Here is an 18873-nt window from a genome sequence, read left to right as displayed (position 1 = left end):
TGGGAAACATCAAAACTATATTAAGACTGTCATCTTGCCCTCCCCTTGGTTCCTCATGAAAATACTTACTAGTATTTTCTAGCAGACTAATATCTGTTAGCTGCCAGAGAGGCCCAGAATCTCAGCACAAAATAGAGCTAGACGCAATCTTAGGGGACCCCAAATACCAATATTTGTGTTCAACTTGGGGCTGATTCTTTCCTTTCTATTTTCTGTGCTTTCTTGTATTCTTGGCTTGTTTCTTTGGTTAATTGGGGGAGGGGGAACAACCTAGCTATAGAAGTGAAAGTTGCTTTCAAAGGCAAAATGCCTTAGGTCAGATCTGTCTCCCTGGTTGAAGGGAAGGAAACATAGGAAACCCATTGAAATCCAGTTAGTATTTCCAATCAGAAGGGGAATATTCTACCTCCCTCCATGGTAGGTAGCTCTCCATTTGAGCGAACCAAATCAGCTGGAAAGGATTCTCAGTCCTAGGGCTAAGGAGTAAGGCATCTGGAACTCAGTGAGGCTGTACCTTTAAAACAAAACAAATCTAAACTGGAACATAAAATCAGTAAAAATTAACCATGGGAGACAGAGCTTGCTGGATTTGGATTTGTGGGTGGCAAGTATCTGGGTGTAGCGCCCCTGTTTCACTGTCCAGAGTGTGGTGAATAGTCTCTGCTCTGAGCTGGGGTTTTGTTGCAGAGCCATCCTTTCTGTTTACATCCCCAGCATCTTCCTAAACCATTCTGAGCCCACTTTTCATTATTCTCACTTTATTAAAGCCTCCAAGAGGCTCAGCTGCTGCTGCTGCTGCTAAGACGCTTCAGTCGTGTCCGACTCTGTGCGACCCCATAGACGGCAGCCCACCAGGCTCCCCCGTCCCTGGGATTCTCCAGGCAAGAACACTGGAGTGGGTTGCCATTTCCTTCTCCAATGCATGAAAGTGAAAAGTGAAAGTGAAGTTGCTCAGTCGTGTCCGACTCTTAGCAACCTCACGGACTGCAGCCTACCAGGCTCCTCCGTCCATGGGATTTTCCAAGCAAGAGTACTGGAGTGGGGTGCCATTGACTTTTCAGCAGAGAGACTCAGAGGTCACCTGAAAAATCTGAACTCTGTTTATAGGAAGGTGTTTCTTAACCAAGACTACACTTAAAAGGTAGTATGATGTGGGGAAAAGAGGGTCATCAGGGTATCAGGAGACCTGGAATTTTCATTTCTGTTAACTGTGCACCTGACCAGGGAAGCTCCCTTCTCTGCCTCTTGTCCCTGCTTTCCTCCTCTACCTCTATCGGTCTGTTTCCTCTGTAAACAGGTTTGATCTATGTGATCCCTCCTTCTCGCAAGTTCTGAGTGTATAATTTTGAAAGGTTCCTCCCACCCAAGCAGTTTCTTCATGTCCCAAGGAAGTGTTTTTAGTTATGAGAGATATTTTCATGTGCATGTATTGAGCACATTTGTAGCAAGTACAAATGACCATTCAAAGTGTTCTTTCCACATGTCATGTAATCCTTAATGTTAATGATGATAACAAACAATTACATAGCACTTGCTCTGTGCCAGACTCTGTTCTAAACAGTTTCTATACATTTGCCCATTTAAATCCTCATCACAAAGTGTGTGCAGTTGATACTATTATGATCTTCATTTTGCAGGTGACCACTGAATCTTAAAGGAGAAACAAACATAGGGCCCAAGGGCCTTGGGCTGATCTCTATATTCATAAACCAGGACAGGACAATCATCTTCTCTTGATCATTGAGGAGGCTGGGGTTCTAACAGACTAAAGTACGCTGCCCACAGTCACAGAGCAAGTAAGTAGCACACTTGGAAATAAAACCTGCATCTAACTCGTTCCAGAGCCCACGTTCTTTCCATTTTGCTGCTTGGCCTCCCAGGGGCATCTTTTGCTTTGTCATAAACCGCAGAGCTGAGCATGGCACTTTTAATGATGGAAAAGTTTGCCAAATGAAAAGCAGATTAGTGAGATATTTGGGATGCTTTGCAGTAAATAAATCTCTTTCAGAATTCTCATCTTCTCCCACTCACATTGCTAAAGCCATAACAGTAACAATTACCTCAGCCTGCTTGAGGCCGTGTGGGAGTGAACTCTCTTAATTTTATTGCTCAGGGAAGGCATTGGGGACCCACAAACCTTTCCCTGAGCTGCCTGAGCCATAGGTCAGAAATTGGATATATCAGAGATTGGCTTTCCCCATCAGAGCCTCCTCTGGCCCCTCCTGTTTTAGCTGTGTCTTGAAGCACCATTACTTGAGGAAAGAAATAGAGCTAAAAGTTGGGCCAACATTAAGAGTATTAGAAATGTCAGTGCCAACCTGTTTTCCTGAATAGATGAGACCTTGAGCCTCATTTGAACACAATTGCCTGAGACTTGAGGAGAGTCTCTTTCTCTCTCTCTCTCTCTCTCTATACATATATACACACATATATGTAATAGGTAATCTCAGCTACTCTATGAGAATTTAAAAATATCCCTTTGAAACTGAGAGGCCAGAACAGAAATGTAATTATTTCTGTATGATATACAACTGAATTCGAAGCCAAATGCTCACATTTATATTCAAGAGGAATGTGTGTACTCAGGCTGGGTGTTGAGGGTTTGAGGGATGTGAAGACAAGCAAGTCCCTGGCCCCTTCTCTAAGAGCTTGGAATCTATTAAGGGAAGTGGAGCGCAAACTGGAATAATCTGTGCTGCGTGGGGAAACTTAACATTTACTGCGCATCCTCCACAGGCCAGGCATTGTGTCAAGCACTTTATAGAAGAACATGGCAAGATGGGAGTATTATCTCCCTTTCTAGGGGAGGAAAGCAAGGCTTAGGATAAGCTGTCCTGGGTCAGCATTATAAATATGGCTGGGCTTCAGAATTAGGTGGTTCAGATGACAGACTCTCTCCTATGTTGTACTAATAATATTAATTACATGGGGTTCATTTAATGGTTTAATGTATTAGATATCCTTTATGAGGTTTAAAGATTTATGAAATAGCTCACCAAGGTGCATCATGTTTTGAGATGACAATTTTTGACCTGGGGTATTTTGAGGAATCTTGGGCAAATCAAATAACTTTGAGCTTCCTCAAAGGAATGTATAAAACAGAAAACTTTACCCATTTCTCATGCTTTTATGTTTATTGGATGAGGCTTATGGATGGATGGTCTTTGGGTGGGGGAACGGAAGAGGTCTAGATAACCTATAGAGCTACAATGTCAAAGTGAAAGTCACTCAATTGTGCCTAATAACTCTTTTCGACCCCATGGACTATAGCCCACCAGTCTCCTCTGTCTGTGGAATTCTCCAGACAAGAATACTGGAGTGGGTAATTGCTCCCTTCTCCAGGGGATCTTCCCAACCCAGGGATCGAACCCAGGTCTCCCACATTGCAAGTGGATTCTTTACCATCTGAACCACCAGAGAAGCCCATTTTGTTGTTATTCACTCCATTGTGTCCGACTCTTTGTGACCCCATGGACTGTAGCCCGCCAGGCTCCTCTGTCCATGGGATTTTCCAGGCAAGAATACTGGAGTGGGTTGCCATTTCCTTCTCCAGACGCCCATTACTTGGTAAGAAATAATGGTTTTAAATTTTGACTTCATTACTTTATAGTGGCTGCATCAGCTCAGTAAAAGTTAACAGAGTTTTTTTTTGTTTTGTTTTGTTATTGTTTTTTCTTCTTAAAAAATGTTTATGTGGCTGTGCCACAGGTCTAAGCTGCAGCATGCATAATCTAGTTCCCTGACCAGAGATCCAACCCAGGCCCCTTGCACTGGGACCATGGAATCTTAGCCACTGGACCACCAGGGAAGTCCCCAGAGTTAGAAGTTTGATGTGGCTACCAAAAAGCCAGTCTTAACAGAAGTATCTGTGATGGGTAAGGTAAGAACCCCACTCTACTTTGCCTTGGTCAGACCTTGGTTGGAATACTGTGTTTAGTTCTGGCAAATGAGCATGCATGCTAAGTCACTTGAGTCTTGTCCTACTCTTTATGACCCCATGGACTGTAGGCCACCAGGCTCCGTCTGTCCATGGGATTCTCCAGGCAAGAATACTGGAGTGGGTTTCAGGGATCAAACCTACGTCTCTTCCATCTCCTTCATTGGCAAGCATGTTCTTTACCACTGGGGCCACCTGGGAAGCCCTCTGAGCAATGTGCATTAAGACCAATATAAAGCAACTAAGACATATTCAGGAGAAAGTTTGGATCTCAATGAGGAAATGAAGTCTGGATGTTTGAGGGAATAGGGCTGTACTGCTGAAGAAAAGGCTTGAAGGGTCTAAGATAACAGTCTTTGAATATTAGAGGGACTGCCTTAGAGGAATGTAGTTTTTTTTTTTTGTCCGTGGAAAAAAAGATGCAACTGGAAGCAATAGCCTCTGGAGAAGTAGATTTGTCTTTGCAAGGGAGAATTTTTTCTGTTATATTTGCCTGAATATGTAAGTTTTTTTTAACAAAGTGGTGGATTCCCCGTCGCTGAAGATCCTGGAACATGTGCCCAGTAATTACTTGGTGGAGCCATGGCAGAGGAAATTCAAAGGTATCATGGGTTGGATTTCACAAATATCAGAGTCCTTCCCAACCCTAAGCATCTCAGCACCAATGGACTGAGCACCTTCCAGGCTTCGGCTTCACTTTTGTCACCAGGGTTGGAATATGTTTTGGGGGATGGATAGATGGATGGGTGGCCAGGAATATGAAGAATCTATAATAGCAAAGCAGTACTTGGTTCCCTGTAATTGGGTCTGCCATTTTAAAATTTTGCCTTTTCTATATACTAATTTGCTTGCCTTAAACTGTGGGCACCTGAAGGCCTTTGCTGCAACTATTCAATTTGTGATCCTCAACATAGCACCCCATCCCATGCAATTGGGTTCTTATAAATGTTATTTGACAATGATTTTATCAGGTATCAAGTATTGTAGGGATCTAATAGTAGGAAACTCTAACTTTGCTGTATGTACAGACTCTGCGTTTGTAAAACTTGTGACTGTGTGCTCTCCCTGGGGAAAGACACAGCCTGAATTCTTCCCCAAATTTCAATAAGATGGCAATTTCAGGACATCTAAGAGAGAGAACCAAAGTGATTCACACTTGAAATTAACCTTAAAAATTACCCAGATGCTATTTGTACTGTTCCCAGCTCTGTGTCAGGTAGGGATATTCAGCTGTTTTGAAACTCTAGCTCTTTTTACCCATTTAAGTACTGAAAGCAATTGACAGACATTTTTTGTTTTCAGTCTACAGATGAACTCTTGAAGTGTCAACAGTAAATATTCCAGCAAAAGGAGTAGCGGTTTGATCGACTTCATTGCTTTCTGCAGGTCAGACTCTGTGGGCTCATGGCAACATTTAATCTTCAGTGACCCGAACTGTCACACCTAGGAGTAAGTTACTAATTCTTTTCAGAGCTATAAACAGCAGGGAAATATGATTTATAGGCTAAGAGGCATTTTTAAGCATGGTATCCATGAATGTTTCATATTCCCTCCTTCATTATGGATACTTTGTCCATTCTTTGGAAGAGACTCTGAGATCTTGGTCAGATTCTGTTAATCTCATTTACTTCCATGAATTGATGTCAAATGGATTAGATTCATGGAGGAGATTTTCAAAACTCTACCAAATGGATTTAGAGGAAGATGGAGCTCAATTCATATTAATCCTTTGGCCCAGAGGTTTTTCTGGGCACTAGTCATCATCTGAGTTTGCTTTCTAAGGCAGCTTCCTCTGCTTAAAGTTTATGCTGCTGCTAAGTCGCTTCAGTCGTGTCCAACTCTGTGCGATCCCATAGACAGCAGCCCACCAGGCTCCGCCGTCCCTGGGACTCTCCAGGCAAGAACACTGGAGTGGGTTGCCATTTCCTTCTCCAATGCATGAAAGTGAACAGTGAAAGTGAAGTCGCTCAGTCGTGTCCCACTCTTAGCGACCCCATGGACTGCAGCCTACAGGGCTCCTCCATCCATGGGATTTTCCAGGCAAGAGTACTGGAGTGGGGTTCATACATAGCAGCTGAGTCTCTGATGGGAAGACATCCTTTACAATTGTGGGTTTTACCCCAATCTCTGGGATTCTTTATAAATAAACTTAGAATGCTCTTCTTATCCCTAGTTATTTGAACTCTCTGAGTCTTAGCTCAGGTTACTGACAGTATTAATTTCCAGTGGATAAATATGTCTTACATCCTTAATACATTGTTTCACACTGGGGCACCATCTCAGAAAGATTTCACCTGTTGCAAATTTATGAGGATGTAGACTATTTCTGTCGGTACCTTTTCACCATCTCTCCAACATCTACCTCTATACCAGAGAGCATTTCTTTTTTTTTCCTCGTCACTATATTTTCAATAACATTTTAAAAATGGCCTAATTCTTAGCCTGTTTTTCCTTAGTCTTTGCTAAAACTGTGACTGACAGTGCTTTAGGTTAAGACACCACTTCTTATGAAATTATTTGTATTTTAATAAAAATCTTTGAAGGGTAAAATACCCAAAGTACTGACTGTCTATGGTTAAATTTTAGGCAGTGCAAAAATAGATTCAGATGGAGATGGGGGTTGGGTGGGTTACACAGGACATGGGATGAACAAGTCTCCCACTTTTGTTCAAATGTATGAACATAACGGATGAACATCTTTCTTAGCATAAAGAGATGGCACTTCTGTGCTCATGTGGGAACAAATAAAAGGAGCTACTGGTCAGGACCTTGTTTGGCCTAGGGAGGAAGAAGATCCACTACTTTGGCAATTTATTTAAACATTTAATTTTTGTGGGGTAGGGGAGCAAATAGGGGAGCTCATACTTGAAGCTGAATCCAGCCTCTGCACCCTGAAAGTGAAAGTTTAGTCCAACTCTTTATGACTCCTTGGGCTGTAGCCCACCAGGCTCCTCTGTCCATGGGATTCTTCAGGCAAGAACACTGGAGTGGGTTGCCATTCCCTTCAGGGGATCTTCCAGACCCAAGGGTCAAACCCAGGTCTCCTGCATTGCAGGCAGATTCTTTACATTCTAAGCCACCAGGGAAGCCCAACTGACATTGAATTAAATCTGAGAGACAGAGTTTTGGATAAAGTAGAAAAGAGCAGCTTTATTGCTTTGCCAAGCAAAGGGGACCACAGTGAACTAATGCTCAAAACTGTGTGTCCCTGACTTGTAGGGTGAAGTGAGGAATTTTCTAGAAATGGCTCAAAGAGGGCATGATCAGCTTGTGGACATTCTTCTTATTGGTTGGGGGGTGAGGTAAGTGGGAGTGAACATCGTCAAATTTCTGGTTCCATGTCTGGGGTTTACATGTTTGTGGCCAGCATACCCTTCAATTCTCCCACCTGGTAGAGATTTAAGTATCTGAAAAACAGCTCAAAAATACTGTTGAATATATATATCCCTTGAGAGGGAACCAGGACCCTGCCCACGGCTACACTATTGTTTCTTTTAACTGTTCCTTGCTTGTCTCCTCAACCTCTCCCTTTCCTAATTATCAACTTTTTGAACCTGGAACATATTGGAACTCATAATCACATGCTAGTAAAGTAATGCTCAAAATTCTCTAAACCAGGCTTCAACAGCATGTGAACTGAAAAATTCCAGATGTTCAAGCTGGTTTTAGAAAAGGCAGAGGAACCAGAGGTCAAATTGCCGACATCCATTGGATCATAGAAAAAGCAAGAGATCCAGAAAAACATCTACTTCTGCTTCACTGACTATGCTAAAGCCTTTGACTGTGGGGATCACAGCAAACTATGGAAGATTCTTAAAGAGATAGGAATACCAGACCACCTTACCTGCCTCCTGAGATATCTGTATGCAGGTCAAGAAGCAACAGCTAGAACCAGACATGGAACAACGGACTGGTTCCAAATTGGAAAAGGAATATGTCAAGGCTGTATATTGTCACCTTGTTTATTTAACTTATATGCAGAGCATGCGAAGTGCCAGACTGGATGAAGCACAAGCTGGAATGAAGATTGCAGGGAGAAATATCAGTAATCTCAGATATGCAGATGATACCACCCTTATGGCAGAAAGCAAAGAAGAACTAAAGAGCCTCTTGATGAAAGTGAAAGAGTGAAACAATTGGCTTAAAACTCAATATTCAAAAAAACAAAGATCACTGTATCTGGTCCCATCACTTCATGGCAAATGGATGGGGAAACAATGGAAACAGTGACAGACTTTATTTTGGGGGGCTCCAAAATCACTGCAGATGGTGACTGCAGCCATGAAATTAAAAGACACTTGCTTCTTGGAAGAAAAGCTATGGCCAACCTAGACAGCATATTAAAAAGCAGAGACATTACTTTACCAATAAAAGTCCATCTAGTCAAAACTATGGTTTTTCCAGTAGTCATGTATGATGGACCATAAAGAGTTGGACCGTAAACAAAGCTGAGTACTGAAAAATTGATGCTTTTGAGCTGTGGTTTGGAGAAGACTGTTGAGAGTTGCTTGGACAGCAAGGAGATCAAACCAGTCAATCCTAAAGGAAATCAGTCCTGAATATGCACTGGAAGGACTAATGCTGAAACTGAAGTTCCAATACTTTGGCCAGCTGATTCGAAGAACTGACTCACTGGAAAAAACCCTGATGCTAGGAAAATTGAAGGCAGGAAAGAAGGGGATGACAGAGGATGAGATGGTTGGATGGCATCACCGACTTGAAAGACATGAGTTTGAGCAAGCTCCAGGAGTTGATGATGGACAGGGAAGCCTAGTGTGCTGTGGTCCATGGGGTCACAAAGAGTCAGACATGACTGAGTGACTGAACTAAACTGTTTGGAGCTCAGGGAAGGACATGGAAGCTGAATGAAGCCTATTTCCTGTAATCAAGACCAGAAAGACTCCTTTTGCCCAGGAGTCCCACAGGGTCCTGCTCTCTATCATACTCAGTGCAAGGAGCTGTGGAAAATTTGGATATAAGGAATCTTGGCCTCTACCTTCCAAGGGTTCACATCCTACGTTGTGAGGAAATCAGACACATCTATTAAGAGTCTCCTCAAATAAAGAATATGAGAAGAATAATCACAGAGGTACAACTAACATGCTATGAAAATGTATGGTCCATTCTCACCAGGATGTTTGGAAGGGCTTCTTGTAGAAAGTGGGATTTTAGTTGAACTTAAAAACAAGTTGTACTTTGAAAACTTGCACTTTTGAAAGAAGTGACTTGAGCAAGGGACTATCCTTTGATTGAAGGCAGGAAGTTTGATGTAGCTGAGTGAAGGCTGGAAGGCAAATGTTATGTTTAGCTTGGAAAACTCAGTAGGGTTTTCAACCCTGCTGGGTGTTGAATGTTTGGTTGAATATTTTAGATTTTATTCTTCTCATATTGAGAAGCCATTTAAGATTTGAGCAGGGGAATAATATTCTTAAAGAAAATATCTATGACTAGGATGCACTGAAGGGAAGGGGAATGACATACTCATTTATCTACAATTTGGGTAAGAGAGGAAGATTGCCTCTAATTCATTAGATGTGCATTGTATCTGCAGGAGCAAAATAAGCAGCATATCTTAATGCATAAATCTTCCTCCCATGTACACGTCCTTTTTCATCACGGAGCAAGTATTTGGCAGCCAAGTCATCTTTAAAGTAATAAGAACAAAGCTATTTGGAATAGATGTTTCAGAACCATTTGTTACTTTGCGCAGACCTATGAGCAAATAGGGACGAGCTAAAGCATTTACCCTGTAATGCAGTTCCGCAGGGGCTGCCACACTATCATATATACTTTTATCTTGGCTAAACTCTAACTGTTGCCACCACTATTACTCAAAGAACTGAAGTGTCAACAAGGTAATCAGAAAGCAAAGTGGGAGTCAAGAGTTTTTCTGTCATTGTTTCTTAAAGTCTCAGGAAGATTGTTTCCTTTGTATTCCCTATATTCAGAATATAAAAGCCTCCCAGACATCTAATCTTTACCAGGTCAAACATTTCAAAAGACAGTGAGACTATTTTCCAGTTGCTTTTCAGTTTAAGGTAAGTGTTTTAGGGGCTTCCAAACTCTCCCTCTTGAATCTATTTGTAAAAAAGAAACAAAACAAAGAATGAAGTAAATGCAATATTATCCCAACTACATTGTCCTGGTATAAAAATTCTAACAGAGCCTAGTGGAAAAAGGTTCTGAATCATGATCTAAGAGATCTGAGCTCTAGCTATAATTTTGTGAATGCATAGCTTCACAAAAAGCTATGTCATGTCTTGTATTTAATGGGGAGATATTAGAATTTTACTATATAGCTTCTGTGCTATTCAGTAGTATTGTTCACAATTATTTTTGCCTAATGAATCTGGAAAATGGAGAGACATACAATAAGATTGTGGTCCACAATTTTGGGTGGACGTGATGTGTGTTTCTTTGGGGCCAGAATTCACATTACCAATGTAAGGCTCCAAAATTCTTTCTCTCTACAAAGATGATTGAGAGAGAGAGCTTTGTCAGCCTGGGTCCAGGAATAAGGACTATGAGGATCAGAACTCCTAGCCAGCTCATAATGGACGTGCACAAGGAGTCAGAAATGAACCTTTGTTCTTTTAAACCACTGAGATTTGGGGGAATTACTTGTTACAATGAAATGATCAAGTTTATTCTGATGGATATGGTCTCCAAAGAATACAACTGGGGTGCATGTGGAAAGCCCCAGGGATACTGAAGGTCCTACTTTTTCTTAAGTTTTCTATAGATAAATGTCAGAGCTGCTTTGGGGGGAATTGTTTCCTATCAGTGAAAATACTGAAATATAGACTGTACAATCTCATGAAGGTGGTTGTGTGATATAATAAGGCATTGATGGTTTTCTATATTTTTGGCACAGAGCTCTGAAAACCTTTGGAATTTCTTAACTGCTGAGAGCAAAGAAAGTGTCTTTTGTTACGTTAATGAGGTGACTTTTGGAAACCTTCTAAGGGTGGAGGCTGGTTGCTAGCGGAGCCAACCAAATGATTAGAGGGTTGAAACTTTCATTCTCACCCCTCTGGGGAGGTCAGAGAGGGCTGGAAGTTGAATGGTTCACCAAAAGCAAATGATTTAGTCAATCATGTTTATGTTATGAAGCCTCCATAATAACCCAAAAGAAGGGGTTTGGACTGCTTCTGAGCTGGTGAACATGTGGAGACTTGAGGAAAAGACATGCTCAGAGAGCAGGAAAGACTTGGATCCTTTTCCTATGCATCTCTTCCATCTGACTGTTCCTGAGTTTATATATATATGTATACATATATAACATTTTATATATATTTATAAAATTAATAATATGTAGTAAGTAAAATGTTTCTCTGAGTTCTGTGACTCCACTTTGTGTGAATGAATTAATCATGCTCAAAGCAACTGAAGCACAGGTGGCGACCTTGATTTGCTACTGGCATCTGAGAGTGTGTGTGTGTGTGCGCGCTCTTGTAGGACTGAGCCCTTAATCTGTGGAGTCTGATGCTGTCTTTGAGTAGGTAGTGTCAGAACTCAGGTGCATTTTTACAGCCCTCAGTATGCGGTCCTCACTTGGTGGTATGGGGAACTCCCTGACCCTCCGCACTGGACTTGGAACTATAGCTGACTCTGGAACACCGTGGGTTTGAATCCACCTATAGGTGGATTTTTTTCAGTAGATGCACATCTTTAGAGTCAACCAAACATAAATCAAGTTTCTAGCTGAGGTTGGTTGAATCTGTGGATGCGAAACTTGTAAATACGAAGGGATCAGCCTGACAGTATTTGAACTCGCTGGTCAATCTTAACTTCATTAAAAATGGGAAAATTTTTGTACTTTCTGTTGCAAAGCAATAGGATAGTACACAGCATCACTTACAAAATAAGCTTGTAGTAACGTGAAATTGCATCTAAATCTAATTAATTCTTCAGCTCTGACTGTTTATAAGGAAAATTAGGTAAAAGGGAGCATCTTAAATAACATCACAGGAATATAGTCAATAGACTTCTGTGGAAAATTCTACAGGATAAATTACTTAGTTTCTTTAATAAATCAGTGCCAAAAAAGGAGGGAGAGCTGTTGTAGACTAACAGACACATCAGCCAATTGCAACATGTGGACCTTGTTTAAATTTTGATTTCAATGGACCATGTATAAAAAAGACTTTTTAACCCAGTTGGAGGAAATTGAGTATGGCTTGGTTATTGTGCTAAAAAGAAATGATGATTAAGTTTTGGGGGTGAGATAATGATGTTGTTATGTTAGAAACAAGTTCTTATCTGTTGGAGATAAATACTATTACATTTAAGGAGAAATGACATAATGTCTGAGATTTGCATTAAAATAGAACACTTCCCCCACCCTCCCCAAACTCCTAAACTAAAATAAATGAGTAGAAAGCTAAGTGTGAGAGTGAGTGTTTGTATGTGTGTGTATGCGCAGCAGAACAAGAACGGCGGAATATTAATAATTGTTGAAACTGAGTGATGAGTAAATGGCACTGCATTCCTACTATATCATTCTCTTTATTTTGTGTATGTTTAAAAATTCCTACCACAAAAAATAATTAAAAGAAAAAATCCTCCATGTCCCTTCTTTTCTTGGGATCCAGCAAGAAACAGGAAGATTAACTCTCATCAGCAAACCCTCATGAGGCTGCTGTTGTCCTCTCTACTCTCTTCGCTGCCGGACACTTTCAATCATTCTGGAATGCCCTTTCAAATGGGGGCCCGCCTCAGTCCCCAAGGTGTTTCTAATGAAAGCAGTGACTTCTGGGAGTCCACCCTATCCCTGGGTGCCAGCACTCCCACTGGATCCTGGCCAACACCTCGAAATGAGGTGTACCCTAATTCTAGAGTGGAGTCAGGAGGATCCAGATGGATTGCCACTTTTAACTGGTATAAATTACAGCCCGCAAGCAGAGGTGTGCAAGAAATAGTATGACACTTTTTTTTACAACTCCATTTAATTTGTATTTTAAGCCTTGATCCTGCTGGTGTCCTGTTTGGATTTCCATCCATCCCTATTTGGAAGTCATACAGGGCCAAGGTTTTGAGGGAGGGGACGGAAGCATGGTCATTGTTGACTGGAGCACACAGTGCAGTGAAGACATCCATCAGCTCGGACGTCTTGCCTCCTTTAGGTTTGGTGGCTCCTGTGCCATGTGGGCCTCCCTTGTGGCTCAGTGGTAAAGAATCCACCTGCCAATGCAGGAGATCCAGGTTCCATCTCTGGATCAGGAAGATCCCCTGGAAAAGGAATAGTAACCTGTTCCAGTATTCTTGCCTGGAAAATCCCATGGATGGGGAGCATGGCAGTCTGTAGTCCCTGGGGTCAAAAAGAGGCAGACACGACTGAGCAGCTGAGCAGGCATGTGCCAGGTGTGGGACAGATTGCCATGATTCTGCTTGTATGCACACTACAGCCATCTCCTTCCAGAATTTTTGCCCCACTACCCCTCCAACCACACTTGAGAGGCCTTTTCTCCTCCAGGATCCACAGGCATCCCTCTCTGACTTAATTAGCGCCTTTCAACACTCCAAGAGGGAAAAAAGACAGTATGTAATTTCAAAAACCTGCTTCTGTTACATTTCTGTTCAAGTATCTTCTCTTTTCCGTGGTGTTTGGGATTTCAGAAATAAAAGCCAAGACCATCAGCATGCCATCGCTGCTACACCCTGCCCTTTTCTTCCACTGGCCAGCGAACACAGGCTCTGCTACCCACTTGAATGCAGAAGGGAAAGAGTGAAATAAAGGGAGAAAAGAAAAAAAAATAAACAGGAACAGATTAACATCTCAAAATATCCTGCTACATTTGAAAGATGTGAGAGTTGGATTCATGTGTGATGTTCTACTGGGAAAAAGGAATTGTTCTTGAAAATGAAGTCTGTGCTGTTGCAGAGACAGCGTTGCCCCTAGGTCCACAGAATGCTCTGATGTCATCACTGAGGTCAGAGAATCCTGCTGTGGGCCTGGCGACCTTTGAACCTTAACAGCCCTGCGCTGTGGAGAGCACTGGGCAGTGCTGCTGCTTTAAGTGGTCTGAGTTCTTCAGCCACTTTGGAGACTCAACTGCTTTTACTTGATTTAATTATCAAGTCATTTCAGCGGGTCTCCGGAGAGCCAAGAAGGGCCAACCTGTAGTGAAGAGGAGGAGCTGGACGTGTGGCATCTTCTTCTAGGGGGTCTTCTAGTTGGGACCATGAAAAGGCGACAAAAGAGGAAACACCTGGAAAATGAAGAGTCCCAGGAGACTGCCGAGAAGGGAGGAGGTATGTGGGGGCAATTTGTCTGGGGCACGAGGGTTTCGGGGGTACTGAGAACCTGTTACATATGAAGCAGGGAGCAAGATACCATTACAGTCTTGGTGATGTTGCTGTATCCATCTGGGGGGAGGTCCCTGCGGTGTGAGATGACACAGAAAGACCAGATGCCCCAGGCAGATGGGAGGTCAGTCCTGCTGGTTTGAGGACTCTCCAGGGGCTGCAGGCCTAGGGCTTCGTGGCACTCGCATAGGCTGTATCCTGCCTGCACAGACCTAGACATGCAGCTTTTCTCAATCTTCAAGTTCTTTCTACTTCTCTTTGCTTTTTCCCTGGGGTCACAGGCTAGGGGACGTGAAGGATGTTGAGACAGACCCATGGGTTGCTTGGCCCCTTTTACCAAAGAGGAAAGAGAAGCCCCCTGAGCTGAAGGCCTTGTTGAAAAATATCTCAAGGAGTGGAATGCTCTTCAAAAGGAGGTTGTTCGTCTAGGGACGGCGTCCTATAGAAAACATGAAGGTTTTATTTATTCAACAGGAAGAATTTCAAGGAAGGAGATCAAGGGAGAGGGGAAGGGCCTTCCAGAACCTGAGACCACAAGGGTGGGGGTGAGAAATGTTGTTAGAGTCCTGTGGGGAGCTCTGAGAGCCACGGCTACAGGGTGCCTGCGTGCATTAAGCGTAGGTGAGCAGTCACCCTGGGAGAGGGGGTGGTCACGTGAGGAAATGGGGCAGAATGGAGCCTACTCCAGAGTTCCAGCTGGAGGCCTAGGCCCCATATTAGAGCAGCACCTCCCACCGGGCCCAGGGCCCTGGCGACTGTAGGGTGGGACTTGGGAGCAGGCAGCAGCTGGGACAGGATGGGGAAAGCAATGACTACCCTGCCCCTTACACATCAGAATATTTCTGTGTGTGGTGGAGGAGAGAGAGTGGGAGAATGGGGTAGAGTGCTTACCAGATATAAAGTCTGCATGGTAAAATTCTTGTCACCCTGCCGGGACCTGGGTGACCCTCAGCGTGTGTAAGGGGTGTTTCATGACACAGTCACTCATATACTCATGTACACTGTGATATAGCAGAAATATCACACACTTCCACATATAAGCTCCTTACTAAACTACACATTGAAAATTGGGTGTTCTGTATTTTTGTTTGCTAACTTTGGCACCCACTGAAGTATTATGTACTGATTATATTTTTATATTATTTATATTTTTGTTTAGTGTCTGTCTTCCCCTACTAGAACGCTTAGCTTTACCAGAGACCAGAATAATGGAATAGTGCCAGATACATAGTGACTGCTCACTGAATCTTATTGAATGAATGAATGAACACAAACCATAAATGCAAGCCACACCATGTAATGAGGAAGAGTTACATGTCCCATAATTCCTGAATTGTAAACAGAAACCATGCACACAAATGCCACAGACACATACACACATTTGCACTGTGCTTACCTGACTCCACACTTATCACAGACTTAACTAATACACATCACTCATATTTCTATATACTTACAGTCACCTCTCAGACCTACATTCCCCCAAATACACCAACAGAATAGTTATTGATTTTAATTGAATTCTGGGGTATATACCAGGAAACATGCTCCAAACCATGTATATTCACTACAAACCATACACTACAAACCATGTGTAGTCACTAACATGTGTCAGACGCTCGGTAAATATTTGTTGGACAGACGACTGATGAGCAAACATGTCCACACCACTCTCTCTCTCAGCCTCTAATTTCTCTCCCAGGAATCTCAAAATCACAAGAGGATCCCCCTCAGCTAGGATGCACTGCAGTGGCCCGAGTCTGCCCCCAAGGGTCAGGGGAGGTCTCTTCTGCCTCTGAATACTTCTCCTGTGTTTCTTCTCCACGCAAGCTCATCCACGGTGGTAAGGGTACGGGAAACCTTGAGTGTAGGGGTTCTTGGCTCTGGAGCAGGGACACACAGATCCAAACAAGGCTGAGCAGAAACCCAGGGTTTTCAGAGGTGGTCAGGGCCCTGTGGAGGAGCCTGGGGAGGACATCTGAGCTGTTAGGAGGGCGTGGACCAAGCTCAGCATGGGGGTGTGCGAGTCTTGGTCCCACCATGGTAGGGAAGTTAAGGAGAGGGGCAGGAGAGGTCTGGGCTTGAAGTGGAGAGCAGAGGGACCAGGTTTAGCATCTTTGGAGGGACATGTAGGGCTTGTCTTTGCCTTTGTTTTCAGAGAAGGACAGAGTTCTTGAGCTCGGCCCAAGGGCAGGACCATGCCACTCAGGTCCACACACTTCCCACATGCATCTGCTCTCCACTCGGCCATTCTCAGCCCAGACACCAACCCCAGGCAGGCGATTCCCCAGGGCCCTCCTCCTATACCACAGCCCACCTCCCACAAGTAACACATCCATGATATTCCCCAACTCACCTGCTCCTCGTAAACACACCCACCAGCATCCCTCACATACCACAGCATGCCCCCGCACCACACTCTACACCCCTGCACACAGATATGGCTCTAGTATCTGCTCCCCCACCCACAGATGAAGAAACACAGATGCCAACACATACCCCACCCCATCCTATGACCAACAAACCCCAAGCTCATGACACAACTGTGTCATGCGGATGTCCCTCCCCACCCTCAGCTCCTGGAAGGACCCATACATGGTCTTATGTTTCTAATTTCCTTTCCCAGGAATCTGGAAGTTGCATCGAGACAGTCCCCAGCCTAGAGCACCCCTGGCCCATCTTCAAGAACAAGGGGAGATGGCTCCCCTATCACCACATGTCTCCTTCTCCTCCCCTTCATCCTACAAGACCTGTGCAACCTCTCTGCATATGAACAAAGAGAAGAGGGGCATGAAAATATACTACATGCGGGTACAAATGAAAAAGGGCGTTGCTGTTTCCTGGGAGGCAGAGAAACCCTCAGAGTCACTAGAAAAGCAGCCGAGGAGGGAGGAAGTGACCCTTCCTGAGGACGTGCGGGCAGGGACTCCTCCCTCGGACGTGTCCACCAGAAACCTCCTGTCTGACAGCGAGCCCAGCGGGGAGGAGAGAGAGCATGAAGAGAGGGCTGACTTCGACAGCCCCACCCCAGGGTCACCCACCGTCGAGGAGAGACCCCGGGCCAGGACACCCGACTGGCTGGTGACCATGGAGACTGGCTTCCGGTGCATGGCCTGCTGCCGGGTCTTCCCCAGCCTGGAGATCCTGCAGGAGCACGTGCAGAATGGCATCCGCGAGGGCTTCAGCTGCCACGTCTTTCATCTCACCATGGCCCAGCTGACAGGCAACGTGGAACCAGAGAACACCCCTGAGGAGGAGGTGGAGGACGAGGACGAGGATGAGGATGGGGAGGACGAGGAGCAGGAGGAGAAGGAGAACGAGGAGCAGCAGTCTGCAGGGGAAGATGTCAGCTTGAGGAGACCCTGGAGCCAGTGTCCAGGCTGTGTGTTCCATTCTCCCAAGGACCGGAAGTGAGCAGGGCCCAGGGCTGCAGCGGGAACTATGTCTTCTCTAGTCCTGCCTCTCCGTCCTGGCTCAGAAGGGAGAAGTGGGGCTTTCTCACCTCGGGGGACAACCGAAGAGGGTAACTGGGCCCCTTGCTTCTGGCCCAGGCATTTTAATAAAGTCTGTAAGAGAGAATTTATCCTGAGCTTTTCAGCTTCCCTTGGAAGTTCTCTTTAACTCAAAAGCATCTCTCTTGATTTCCACACAGCAACTGAAAATTCATGGGCCAGACGATCCTGGAAGATGGTGTGGCCTTCTCTTGGAAGAGGTGAGACCTGAGGTTGGCACAGTCTTCTAAGCCTATGTCGTGAAGGCCCAGAGGAATCTAAGGGAAGGGGCCGAGGAGATGCTCTGGGTTACCTGATGGCTCTGCAGTCGTATCACCTTGGGGCCCACGCAACACTTGGGAGGGATTGACCTCTGTTGATTTAGACAAGAAGGTGGAACATTTTGATTGAGTTTTCTCAGGGTCTCCATGATTGACTTCGACTCTAAGAGGATGTATTGCCAGCAGCTCGTTTTGGTAGAGAGAGCCAGGAGTGGTCTGGAAAGAACAGGGGCCTCGCAGGACCCACAGTTTGAGGTCTTGAGAGCCTATGACCTGAGCCGGGACCTCACCCTGACCACTGTACCTAGCCTTCTGTGACAGAGGAGAATGGGAGAGGGAGTCATATCGAAATGAGGTCCCCTGAGGTCTGGAAATATATTCCAGAACCTTCATTGTGTGATAGTTCAGTTCAGTTGCTCAGTCATGTCTGACGCTTTGCAACCCCATGGACTGCAGCACACTAGGCTTCCCTGTCCATCACCAACTCCCAGAGCTTACTCAAACTCATTTCCATTGAGTCAGTGATGCCATCCAACCATCACTGTGTGATAGTTGATCTGGAGCCAGACTCTGTGGTGTGTGTGGCTCTTGAGCTTCGAGGCAGAGGTGAAGGGTAACTCGACCAGCAGAACTCCTGGTGCTTCTTGTCTCTTCCTGTCCTGCCTCATTTGTTTTGTCCCTTCCAGAGAGAAGAAAGGACCCTGGAGGGAGTAGCAGACAGAATGCCAGTGGTCTGAAGGAGGATGAAGGGGCTGGCATTCAGTCCAACATCATATGACAGTATAAACATGATATGTAATAAAGGGTGTTTCCCAAACCTTTTCTGGATATTTTATTTAATTACATTTATCTACCT

General features: G+C 44.3%; 1 protein-coding gene across 1 annotated transcript; it reads left to right on the top strand.

Annotated features, from left to right (window-relative positions):
• Positions 1 to 13839: 13839 nt before the first annotated feature.
• On the top strand, positions 13840 to 18335 carry LOC102269889 (protein FAM170A). The gene is made up of 4 exons (XM_005890857.3): positions 13840 to 14191; positions 15948 to 16088; positions 16872 to 17655; positions 18158 to 18335. The coding sequence occupies exons 1-4, from the start codon at positions 14122 to 14124 to the stop codon at positions 18333 to 18335; spliced, it is 1173 nt and encodes a 390-aa protein (XP_005890919.1). The 5' UTR covers positions 13840 to 14121.
• The last annotated feature ends 538 nt before the right edge of the window (positions 18336 to 18873 follow it).

This window comes from Bos mutus, chromosome 7, assembly GCF_027580195.1.
Source record: "Bos mutus isolate GX-2022 chromosome 7, NWIPB_WYAK_1.1, whole genome shotgun sequence".
NCBI classification, from domain to species: domain Eukaryota; kingdom Metazoa; phylum Chordata; class Mammalia; order Artiodactyla; family Bovidae; genus Bos; species Bos mutus.
The sequence above is the reverse complement of the archived record's forward strand: the minus strand, read 5'-3'. Positions and strand labels throughout refer to the sequence as shown.